Source organism: Cyprinodon variegatus, unplaced genomic scaffold (genome assembly GCF_000732505.1).
Source record: "Cyprinodon variegatus isolate N-32 unplaced genomic scaffold, C_variegatus-1.0 Scaffold760, whole genome shotgun sequence".
Taxonomy (NCBI): Eukaryota; Metazoa; Chordata; class Actinopteri; order Cyprinodontiformes; family Cyprinodontidae; genus Cyprinodon; species Cyprinodon variegatus.
In genome coordinates this window covers 299,085-311,272 of record NW_015151213.1, presented here as the reverse complement: position 1 = coordinate 311,272, position 12,188 = coordinate 299,085, and the positions used below count along the sequence as shown (strand labels likewise).

The window sequence follows — 12,188 nt, the reverse complement described above, 5'->3', positions numbered from 1 at the left end:
TGAATTAATGGTAATATGCAGTGTTGGTTTTATTCTAGAGTTGTTTTTATGTGGGTCAGAAATGTTTCTTATCTGAGTAGACTTTCCCTACATGTTTGTTGTGTCTCCTACATGTCGAGGGGAAACAGGAAACGTCTGGCTCATTTCATGCCAATTAATGCTGTGGACTCCAGACTTCCTAGCAGCATTCAAACTGATGCTCTGATTGTTTCCCCTGTGCATGGATTCAGCTGTGTCATGTTTAAAGCTTCTAACTTCTGGACTTAAATAATCCATCTCTGTCTACCCGACCCGTTCTTTGTTCCTTGTTTTTCATGATGCTGTATTTGTTTTTCTCTAACTAACCGAGGCCATTAGAGGACAGCTACATGTATACTGGGAATAATTTCCACTGATTAGAGTTTCTAATGAGGCACCTGGATGTACTGGGTTTTAATGGAGTGGAATGGAGGCTGATTATGAATGCACATCAAAGTTTTGATATTTTTATTTGTGAAATGAATAAATAAAATAAATCATTTGCCTATCAACTCGCATTTATGCCATACTTTGTTTTATCACACCATCCCCACAGAATTCATTATAATTTGTGGTTTGACAAGATGTTGAAGTAGGTGAATGAATGTTTGCAAAGAACTTCATATTGTATCTGCCAAAACTTTTAATATTTTATTATTACTGAGTATTGGGGCCAATTTAGGATTTTCTTTTTTTTTTATTACAAAAACCAAATTAAAATCATTAAGTCTATCAGAACACAATTTTAAAAGAAGTGTGTTAAAAATTGAAACATTATGGGATTAAAAATCTTGATGTTACAGGATTAAAATCATGCATTATGTAATTAAAGATGTAACGTTACCGATTTGCAAATTGGAATGTAAACAGAATTAAAACTGTTTATTTATGGGAGTGTTGCCAGATTAAAAGTGGTAATGTCTCCAGATTAAACTTGTGATATAGAGAGAAAAATGCTAAATTATGAGATTAAGGAAGTGCTCAACTTTACTGTAAACTCAGATCAGTTTAGCCCTTGAGTTAAACTTCTCTGCAGTTTGAATGATTAGTAAAATAATTTTTTTCTAATTGCATTATTTGGGTAATACTAAGACTCTGTATGGCCCTAATAAACCCAAGATTCCTAAAAATAAATAAATGCAGTCCTATTTGCTTCTCTCGATGCCATGCAGATTCAGATTACCGGTAAGTCAAATAAAGACAAAAAGTATTTTATTTTATGAAATATTAAATATACATGGTGCAATCAGTGCAATGCAGAGTCTGACATGATTTAGAGTTTTTTCAACAGTTCAGCAGGCTGATAGGGGCGGGGAGGAAACTGTTGCAGATTTAGCTTCACCTGCATTGAATGCTGCAAAGCCTCTTCCCAGAGGGAAGCAGGGAGAGCAGTCCATGGTGGGGGTGAAAGCGCTGGGATGAAATGTCTTTTAGGAGCCAGTCCTTTTTTTCTCTACCATGAGTTTCTCCATGAACTGCACCACCAAAAGCTAAAGTAATCTGCACTTCACTGAGGATCTGGAACCAGAGGCCTCCCCGGGATATGATGGATAAACCATCATAAAAATGGGATATGCTTATTTAGCCCCAATATCTTATGAAGTAAAGTCAGAGATTTCTCTTCTTTTAACTGTCTCTTTAAGAGAATAAATTGAGTATATTTATTTCTCTGACAGCTATAACTTAATCAGTCTTTATTCTTCTTTACTGTTTGGTTATTTGTTGTCTCCATAAGGAATGATAAAGTAAGGATCCATATGGCAGGACAAACTGCACCAATGACAGCTCAGAATCATAGCGATATTCAACAATAACCCACTTCACTTCTTTCAGCTTTTTACATTTAAAGCAAAGTAAACAAAAAGCAGGTGAGAGCAAAAAGTTTAGGATTTTCTTTTATTTTGTTTCCACAGTGAATATAAAGTGCCTTAATGGGGCGTCTAAACGCAGGTATTGACAGTTGAAAACAATTTAATCACAGTTTGCTTAGTTTTCACACAAACAATTCAGAGTGTTTGAAACTATGAACTTTTCACAGGAGATTTCCAGTCAGTGTTTCGGTTTCATCTTAAAATGCCTCAAAACAGAAACCGAGAGGATAAAATGTCTTTATGTTTTTTTTCTGTTGTAACTGAAGGGATTCCTTAAACTGAACAACCAATGTTATTACAACATTAGCGCCATACTAGAGATAGTTTTCTTTATTACCAAGATTAAGTCATACAAGAAAAAAGTCCTAATATTAGGTTTACTAGATTAAAGTTGTGAAGTCACGAAAATAAAGATGAAATATAAAAAATTAAAGCATAATATTAGGTCTACCAGATTTTTATACATAAAGATTATAGTCCTAACATTACCAGATTAAAATAGCTATATTACCACAATAGTCCTAATACAGTAATACCAGAATAAAGTAGTTTTATTGCCAGATTAAAGTTGTAACATTACCAGATTAAAAACTTTAAGATACAGATTAAAATAGTCATATAACCATATTCAAGTATATAAAAGGGGCTTTCAATAAGTAATGCCCCTGAACCACTTCCTGTTGTTTGATCTAGCTAAAATTATGCACGTGCAATTATTTATATCTCTGTAGATTAAGTAGTAAATTAAAGCTCTGGAATAATTGTGGTTTCTGATTTACAGTTGTAACTGAGTCAAGTCTGACAAGGGGCTTGTTGAGTGTCGAGCAGTGATATTGTTTTTGTATTTGAAAGACCGCAGACCAGGGGGGACTTGAAGAGGATTTGCCATCATATGATCTTGTTAAACATTTTACTGTCATATTATGGGGAATCATCATCACCATAAATTAGTTTCATTTTATCACAAGTCTCTGTGGGGTATGAATCACTGCTCGACACTCAACAGGCTCCATTTCAGACCTGACTCAGTTCGAAAACCTATAAATCAGAAACCACAATTAGTTCAAAGCCCTAATTTACTATTTAATCTACAGAGATATAAATAATTGCACATGCAAAAATTTCAGCTAGATCAAAGAACTGGAGGAGGGTCAGGGGCATTACTTATTGAACGTCCCTCGTATATTACCAGACTGAAGTCGTAACATTACAAGATTAAAACATTATATAACCATAATAAGGTAATCATATTAACAGAATAAAGTCAGAGAAGTACCAGAATAAAGATTCATGTTGAACTTTATGAGAATAAAGCCTTAATATTACCAAAGAAAAAGTGGTAACATTTCCAGATTAAGAAGTAGCCTACCTGAATGTAAAGTTTTCTCTATATAATAATAATTCAAGTGGGGCTTTTGTCTTCTTAAAACACTTTTTTTGTCTCATATTCTGATTGTATTTTCTTAGTATTACGACTTTATTTTTTTAATTGAAAAAAAGGTCTTAGTATGGCCGTAATACTGCGTCATAGTGTCAAATGTGTAAGTTACAGGATAAAACCTATTGTCCCTTTCAGTTACTGCTACAACCTGTGTTTGCTAACTTTATGAACTTTTGTGCCATTCCCACTGCATTTGTTACAACGCAGCTGAAGGTGGACTCAAAATCGTCCGATGTGACGTTTTTTAACAGCAGATTCTTCTGCAGGATGGAGCCCTCCATTAAAGATCTAGAACAGGATGGTTGATTGTGATCAGAACCAGGTTTAAAGCACAAACATTAAGATGATTTAGACGTTTAAGTGTTTCTGCTTTTAATGAAATTTCAAATAATTCTTACTCTTTTGATTCGATTATTCTGTCGTTACTGGGTGTTTCCTCTGGGAAAGAGCCGTTGACAAGCCAGTAGATCACAGCCTCGTCTTCATCGCAGTTTGGAAAAGCATCACAGTGCAGAACAAGCAGCTCGCCTGAAAAGATCAGCAAATCAGGATTGGAATTACTGCTTTGAACATATTTCATTTGAAAGCAAAATATGGATTTTACTCATAAAAAAAGATACTTTTATCAGACATGAAGCTATGCAAGTGTTACCTGGATCCACTTTGATGTTGTTGTGAAGAGGCCCGATGATCTTTGGAGAGTCAAAGTCTGAAACTGAACATCACAGATAAGCGAGAAAAAAATAAAATACATAATAAAACAATGTCATATTTAAATACTGACCTGGAAATCCATCTGCAAGCAGCAGAAATACACATCCAAAAACTGCAGCAGAGACCATAAAAATATCACAAACAAACAAATGCAAACAAATAATAGATACAAAAAATACATGCAAAATTACCTTCAATGGCAGATTGCAGCTTCATGCTTGTTTCTTTCAGCCAGTATCACCTTCTGGCTGCAGCGCTGGACTGCTGCATTTATTCATGCATACTTCCCTTTTATCCACGTGGGGAATTTCCTCTCAGCTCCGTCTATAGGCCTATTTTTTCCTTTGAACTCGATAGGTTCTCTGGTGAATCCTGAGTCATTGAGTCCATGTATGTGGTTGTGCATCGTCATTCAGTGGAAACCCTGTAAATGTGCATTGTTTGGATAATACAGCATCTAAACAATGTGACGTTTAGAGGATTGGTGTTTATTTCTACTTTGCATAGAAACTTCTCATTTTAGGCTTGTTGTACAGACAAGCTTTTTATTGATTTGAGGATTTAGCCTTTAAAATTGACCTTTAAAAATCTTATGTTAAAAATGACAGCAACATTTATTTAAATACCCAGTTTGATCAAAATCTTTTATTTTACAACTAATCAGTTTACTCTTTAAGTATCTTCCAGAGTGTGTGTTTTTCCACTGTTATGCAGCTTTTGAACCAAAAATTAGTTTAATTTGAGACAATTGTGTGACTCTTAGCCACCAGGAACGCTAGACTAATAGATTCCAGGATTATCGGCTATTTTCCATGCATCGTAGCTAAATGAACCAGTCTGTTTTGTAACCCCTTTGGACTAGATTGAGAAGTTTTGGAGTTTCTTGTAAAGACAAGGTCATATCCACTGCTCTAGGATAAGTTCTACATCAGAGAAACAAAAAATATCTGAGCAGATATGTGTGATATGTTTTGTTGGCCAACAGCGTCTAGCCTGTGGCACTCTTTGTCGCGTGATTCATTCACAGACCGATCCGATCCTTAGAGCAGAGTGATCACGATACCTAGTAAATACAGGGTCGGTATTGCCGATATCGATACGATACGGCAATTTATATTTAAGCTTGGTGTATTATGGAACCTTTCTCTTTTTGTGTGGTTTTTATTTTATTATTACAATCGAATATTAGTATTCAATGAAAATGTTATGTTCATAGTGTTTTTTTTTCCAAATCCACTTCTTATATTTTATCTTTCAATCCTTATGCAATTTTGTTTGTATTGTGTGAACTTGCATGTTGCTTTAATTCTATAAATTTCCACATTGTGGGATAAATAAAGGATTAGCAAATGTTTGCCCATTTAGATAATACGTTTCAATCGGATAAATGTGCTGGGTTCTTTCAAGGTCTCAACTACACTTTCTGAATGGTATCCAGTAACACATGACATATAGTGTCTATTCTGTAAAAATTCAAAAAATATCCACTGGACTTGGTTTCCAAGATTTGAAGACGTTTCGCCACCTCTCCAGGAAGCTTTCTCAATTCAAATGTCTGGATCAGCAGTGAGCTGGAGTCTTATATAAACGAAGCCTTGTATCGCTTGATATAGTTGTTATATCGCTTGATAATGTCTACTTTGAAAGTTAATATGAAGGTGATGACTCTTATCTACCTGGATATTCTCTGGAGATCTGAAACGCCTCTGTCAGAGACGTCTATCTGAGGGTCGAGGATCTGTTTGGTCTCCTCTCTCCATTTGTGTAGCTTGATGTTTTCTTGCTCATGCTTATTTCATGTGCTTATTTAAACTTGTGTTTCCACTACATTTAACCAATGTTCTGTCAGATGAGCATACCCTGTCAGACCAGCATATTCATAGGTAATACACGTTTATCCCTTTAGTTTATCCCTGAAGTTTTGTACAAAAAAATTAACATAAAAACTACCTCAATGGGCGTATCCCTTTAGTCATGTACAGAAAAATAATTTAATTACTTACTTTTTGCTGTTTTTTGAAGTGTATGGCGATCTGACCTTAAATAGTTTTTTTTGTACATTACTAAAGGGAGTTCAAAGTTTATTTTTGGTACAAGAAGAGTATCGATCTTGTTTAACGAGTATTGTTCAATATCAATAGGAGCGTTGGTATCGATAGTATAGAACCTAGGATCGGTCTGCCCACCTCTACTGATCCTTCCATATTCTTTGACGCAGGCCAGCATGTATTTCACTGCACACTTTTTTTTTGGGTTTAGGTATTAGTTTTGTGTTGCTGGGTCACAGAATATGGTGCACCTCTTGGCCTAGAGAGCCGAAATTGGGGAAGTCTGCTCTAGTTACGTAGGCGAGTTCTTGGGGGCAGCTCAGACAGAGATCCACCAAAATCTTTTAATTTATCTCTAATACTTTGGTAAGAATTTATGCGAGGAGCGGATCCGTCTCTGAATAAGTAATTTGATCTGGAGCGCCTCTTAACGGCAGTCTGAGCTAATCAAGCTAAAAGTTGTAAACAAAACAGATCTAACCCTTACCTTGACAGACATTTTTGGTTATCTGGTTACGGATTAGTCAAGACTTCTCTTTGCAAGAGCCTCCATGATTTTTCAACCTGCTGGTCTCAAGTCGTTTGCCAACATATGGAGATTCATTCACTTTGCGAAAGTGCCGTTCTGCCAGTTGCTTTCAGGGGCCCTAAACCTGTAGGTCACACATCTAGCGTCCCTACCACCTAAAAGCGTTACTTTAGTAAGAACAATTGATTTTAGTTTTCAAGGGCTACTAGGGAATGTTAACCTTTTAATATAGTTGAAGCGATAACCTGTGTGTGAAGGGTCATCAAAGTGTCATGCAGTGGTGTGTAGGAATCCTGGATTTAATATGATCAAAAGGTTTTCCCCAGTGACCTAATGCTTTCAGTCACAAGATGACTTGCTTCAGTTTTGAAGTAACCTAGGCCTCTATAAGCTAAAAATATATCACCAAATGTATAAAGCAGCCAGATGATTAATAAAAAGAAGAGAATCTGGGTTTGTGTATTTGAGGAAGTCATGATTTCCATTCAAGATTTATGACTCAACTTTCAGACAGAGACATCACAAATTCCAGCATGACACTTTAAACAAATATTTAAGACCAATCAGTAAAAAGCACCTTTCTAATAATCTTGAAAACCATTTTACTGGTTCAACCAAATCATGATTAACATGGTTATGAGATGTGAAACAAATCCTTGGAAAGTGACAGAGCTCCAGAGTGAGAACAGTAATTAAACTCAACCGTAAATACAGATATGCGCCTATAAATATTTACAAAAAGTAGAGACACCTTTGATGGGTTTTAGAATGTTAGGCCCGATGCGTTTGAGCCAGTGCATATCTTCTGTCCATTGAGGTCTTTAGTCCGGGATCACTCCAGACCCAGGGTGTAGTTGATACCTTGAACAAAGCCGATAATGACGGGCTGCCAGGCCACCAGGTATCGAAGCCAGTCTAAAAGCTGTCCATACATCACGTGTGGCCTTTCCCAGCTTCAGGAAGCAGTTCAGGAAATGAACGGGTACATGATACAACAATAGCTTATTTCCTTTTAAAATGTTAAGCTCAAAGTATGAATTGTATTTATATACTTCTATTTGCAACAGCTAATAAAAACAATATTCAGTCGCTAAGAAAACAAAGAAGCAAATTTGTCTGTTAATCTTGACTCTATTTGTAAACCATAACATGGAAACATCCTTTCTTATCCTAGTTTCTTTTACACTATTTTTTCCTTCCACTAAACTTTCAATCACTATCCTTGGATAAAGCACTTCATATTTTCAAAGCAATACCTTTTTGTGTTTACTTCCCTGACAACTGCAGGCAGCAGTCTCCCCATTGGACAGACATTACCTCACAGGTTTATATTAAAACTTATGGGATTTCAAATTAGCCATTAGTCATAATCATCTACTAAAAGTGACCTTGTTGACATTTGAATGGCTCTAATATGGCCTAAACTGAAAGGAACCAGAACTTGATATGCAAGCTGCCAACATATAGGGTCCAACAGTTAATTACCATTAACAAGCAGCAATTGTCAAACTTCTGCTTCTGTCAAAAACAGGTTGTGTTCTCTTTATTCCCCTCAAAATACCATTATAAGATTAAAAACAGTCTTATTGGTCAGTTTTATTTTTTAAAATAACAGTTTAATATTAAGAAAAAACAGTAAATGAAAGTTATGGAGTTTATTAAAACAGTAAAAAGGATACGGGTTACTGAACATCCTCTTCAGATCCACCTTCTCTTTGCAGTACGGGCACATCTGCTTCTTTCCCACGATGCACCAGCCTCTTATGCAGAACTCATGGAAACTGGATGAGGAGTTAAGGCTTCATGTAAAGACTTGAACTTTAGTAAGAGACTCATCAGTAAATTCCAGGAGTTTGTAGAAAACAGCATTAATATTAAAACAAAAAAACAATCCCAATTTTGTTTGTGCAACAACCCAGCTGCAGGAGACGGACTGTGGAGAGAAAAGTTCCAACATTGGTGGAAGAAAAGAACATATTGCAAAAAGGAAAATGTGTAGAAAAGGGCAGAAAAATCAAAAAGTGAGTCTTTGTAATGTAGAGGAATTTAAAACATGTGCAAACTTCAACCAATAAAAAGTCTGCTCTGTGTGGACGTTAGCAACAGTATTCCTATTGGTCTCCAGCATTACTAGGGGATTTATTTTTATTTTTAAAAATAAATCAGTAAAGTTTGAAAATAAATACATTTGATCAAAATCTGTAGGAAAAATACATTTAAAAAAATTATTCAAAAGAAAATCAGGAAAAGGATTTATAAAGATGACACCTTAAAAACAAAAAAAGATATGTCTGAAAAAAATATTTTAAAAAGTAATTTGGAAATAAATTCTGAAGAAATAAACTATAAATATATTTATTGTGCACATTATAAACTGTATTCTATGTACTTTGTTGTATTGCATTTTATTAGAAGGTTTTGCCAAACAAACGTGGAACATTAAAACTTTTAGATTATACTAAAAGAGCCTTTTAGTGGCAAAAAAATTTAGATTTTAAACATGCATTTATTTATTTTTTGGTCTAAATGCTTGACGGAAAATAAAGTCAAGTTTACCACAAGCTTCCTCCTAAATGCAACCCTCTGTGATATCTGGAGTATTAAAGCTCTGACAGGTGACAAACCTCAGGCCACTGATTATAGACCACAGCTACACAACTTTCAAACATCCACCGGCGCCGTCTGGAAGTCGGTGTTTCCCAACTGAACAAATGAGGATCCCACATTTTAAGTGCGCCTGCCGCTGGGTCACGCACGCTGCAGTATTTTCCAGGGCGACTAAAGCCAACATCAGCCTGCTGTGGGAACAATCCCAGCACTGCTTACAGGAACAAAAAAAAAACCACGAGCTGTCGGTAACAAAAGAGATTCTCAGAATCTAAACAGGTTATATTTTGCTTCCACACCCCTTTAAAAAGATGGGAGCTAACACCTATCAGGCTTGATGGATAAGTGGCTGTAATCTTTGTGGTGCTAATGTTGAGAGTTTGGAATCGAGATCAACTTTTTTTAAACACTGATGCTGATTGTTTTAACGTCAGTCTAACTGATCCCTGATATGTGCTGCATCTCATATGTTTTAGTTTCGCAAGCGTGCTACACAGTTTCAGGCAGTCATTTTACTCATTTCTGTTGACAAAAATATTTTCGCTACAAAAGTTTTTGGTTTATCATCAGTTTCAGTTTACCATAAACCCTGATTTGAAAACTTTTGCAGAAAACATTAAATGAGTGGTATTATTTACAGGTAGAACAGGCATCGATTATTTTGGAGCAGGCTTCTGCAACCTGCAGCTCCAGAAAGGCTCTGTGGATCTTCATCAGTAGTTCCTAATAACTTTGATTTAAAATAATAGAAAAGCAATATTAAAAAAAAGAAAAAAAAAAGCATAAAAATGCAGGTTTGTTAGACTTTCTCTGGCAAATGTGGAGAAATCATTCCATGCTTTAAGGGTTCATGCATGAACCAAAGTTGACCACATATTACTGCTAGTCATGTGGTTTTCAACGTTTAGCAGATTACAATCATCGCTGGGGAAGTAGCCTATGGTGTTTTTATAGCATCAAACACAGTGTAGGATAAAGGTCAGGTACACCCTGTCAATTCCTCTTTACATGTTGTGGTTCCCAAAACAATACTGTAAATTAACTCTTTGAAAGAGACAACACCTCATGATGCACCTTAACTTCCCTTTCCACTGGCAAGAAAAGCCCATCTGTGTGAGCAGGACAGGAAGGATACACATGATTGCAGGACAATCTGTAGGTGTTCTCGATGATCCCTTCCTCACTGACATCTACCAGAATAGGCTGACCACACACGGCGCAGATATTATCCGACAGGTGCTTGGTTGGCATTCCTGACGCGCTATAATACTGACATAAGAAAACAGAAAAACGTTAGAGAAGCAATGACAGTCACAGAGGTCAGAGGTCGCTGCCTCACACCAACCAGACACTGTGCATTGGAACACATTCAGAGAAAGAAAGAAAGAATTTGATTCAGGTGAAAAGAGGGCAGGAGGTTCGGTGTCTGTATGAGGAAGACCCTCACTCGCTCCATCCATCCATCACTTATTCAGGGTCACAGGGAGCTGATGCCCATCTACAGCAATCTACGAGTGAAGGGCGGGTTGAGCTGGTCGCTAGTAAATCAGACACACATACAAACTCCATGCAGACAGACAGATGGACCTTAGGCTAAGAATCAAAACCAACAATTCAAAAAATAAAACAATGTAAGCCAATTTTTGTTGAAATATGTATATTGTCCCTTTATTTAGACTGCAAGACATTTTGGAAATGGCAAAAGATAATTTACCATTAAAATTAGAAAAAACTTGTATTATCTTAGGTTCATTTTATCTCTTAGTTTAACGGCAAAAATATGCATTCCATTTTCAGATCATCTTGTTCACCTTTTCAAATTAACTGGAAAAACACATTAAGACATTTTAACTCATTTTTGGGTTTTTTTGCAGCACAGGAACTTTCCTCTAAAACAAAACTGCAAAATTAAAGTCTAAGTACATTATTCTTGAAATATGAGTATTTCCCCTTGATTTTAGCAGATAAGACAATTTGCTAATGAAATAGATGATCTACAGAACTAAGATAAGAAAAATAACTCATGCTATCTTATTTTAAATGTATATTGTTCTTACTTTAAATGGAAAATACTCATTCTTTTAGATCATCTTATTTGTCTGCTCAAATTAAGAAAAATATAAGCTTATTTAAAGACTACCTCAGAATGTTTTTTTGCATTGCTGGATTAACTGCACCAGGTTTAAGATTTCCCAATGAACACAGGAAGTGATTCCTAAATAAAGTTTAAAATTATATTTAAGATAGAAAGATTTTTTTTTTTTTTTTTTTTACATCAGTCTAAGTGATCCCCAATGTGTGCTGCTGGTTCTTTAAAGCCCAAATTATTTCTCTTAATCCATTTACATGATAAAAATGACAAAATGATTACAACAACGTTACACACCTCAAAAAATATCTTCAAACAGAACATGACTGCTGGATGTGCCGAAGTATCGGCCAAAGCATGCACGCACCGATCAATACAAGAGGGGAAAAAGAAGATTTATATCGGGCAAAAATATTGTCCGGCCGATGCATCGGTTAATCATTAATGTAAATAAATAATTTTCTCCAGTTTTTTTCTTAAGTTAAGAAATAAATACATGTCAACAGTGATGTGCAGGGGAGTAGCGGTGGATGTGGAACAGTTCTCACTGATTAACTGTACTGTAAAACGCCTTGAGATGACGTGTTGTGAATTGGCGCTAAATAAATAAACTGAATTGAATTGAATTAACATGACTGCACAAGTGCTCCGCACGGCGTACGTAAGCGGGGCGGAGCAGAGCTCTGACAGAGGATGTGGAATATGCGGGTTACAGGCCAGCTTGCAGAGAAAAGGGGAAAAATATCACCTATCAAGGCAAACCTGATAGGAGGCAAATCCTAGGGCCCAGTGATCTGGTATAAAGGCTAAATATAGTTAATGTATCGGCCAGACAAGATATGTATGTATGTATGTATGTATGTATGTATGT

The 12,188-nt window shown here is 35.9% G+C and overlaps 2 protein-coding genes across 3 annotated transcripts in view; both read right to left on the bottom strand.

The window, feature by feature from the left end:
- Positions 1–1,905: 1,905 nt before the first annotated feature.
- il18bp (interleukin 18 binding protein) lies at positions 1,906–5,925 on the bottom strand. Of its 2 annotated transcripts, none has more exons than XM_015395761.1 (5): positions 4,236–5,925; positions 4,115–4,156; positions 3,983–4,045; positions 3,729–3,858; positions 1,906–3,618 (listed from the first exon to the last, which is right to left on the bottom strand). In XM_015395761.1, the coding sequence occupies exons 1-5, from the start codon at positions 4,258–4,260 to the stop codon at positions 3,462–3,464; spliced, it is 417 nt and encodes a 138-aa protein (XP_015251247.1). In that variant the 5' UTR covers positions 4,261–5,925; the 3' UTR covers positions 1,906–3,461. The 2 variants fall into 2 exon arrangements, with proteins under 2 accessions (XP_015251247.1, XP_015251248.1); XM_015395762.1 differs by having other exon boundaries at positions 4,115–4,126.
- Positions 5,926–7,057: 1,132 nt separating this feature from the next.
- rnf121 (ring finger protein 121) overlaps positions 7,058–12,188 on the bottom strand; it is a 16,097-nt gene continuing 10,966 nt past the window's right edge. Inside the window, exons 7-9 of the mRNA XM_015395759.1 lie at positions 10,364–10,497; positions 8,301–8,402; positions 7,058–7,574 (exon numbers count right to left, since the gene is read on the bottom strand). Coding sequence (XP_015251245.1) covers positions 7,454–7,574; positions 8,301–8,402; positions 10,364–10,497 — 357 coding nt within the window. The 3' untranslated portion in view covers positions 7,058–7,453. The remainder of the gene's footprint in view (positions 7,575–8,300; positions 8,403–10,363; positions 10,498–12,188) is intronic.

Bases quoted from the DNA above. Each gene is read 5' to 3' on its own strand.
- il18bp (XM_015395761.1), bottom strand. From the start codon at position 4,260: ATGAAGCTGCAATCTGCCATTGAAG. The intron at 4,157-4,235 runs GTAATTTTGCAT...TCTCTGCTGCAG, and splicing joins GCTGCAATCTGCCATTGAAG to TTTTTGGATGTGTATTTCTG. The intron at 3,859-3,982 runs GTAACACTTGCA...TGATCTTTTCAG, and splicing joins CAACATCAAAGTGGATCCAG to GCGAGCTGCTTGTTCTGCAC.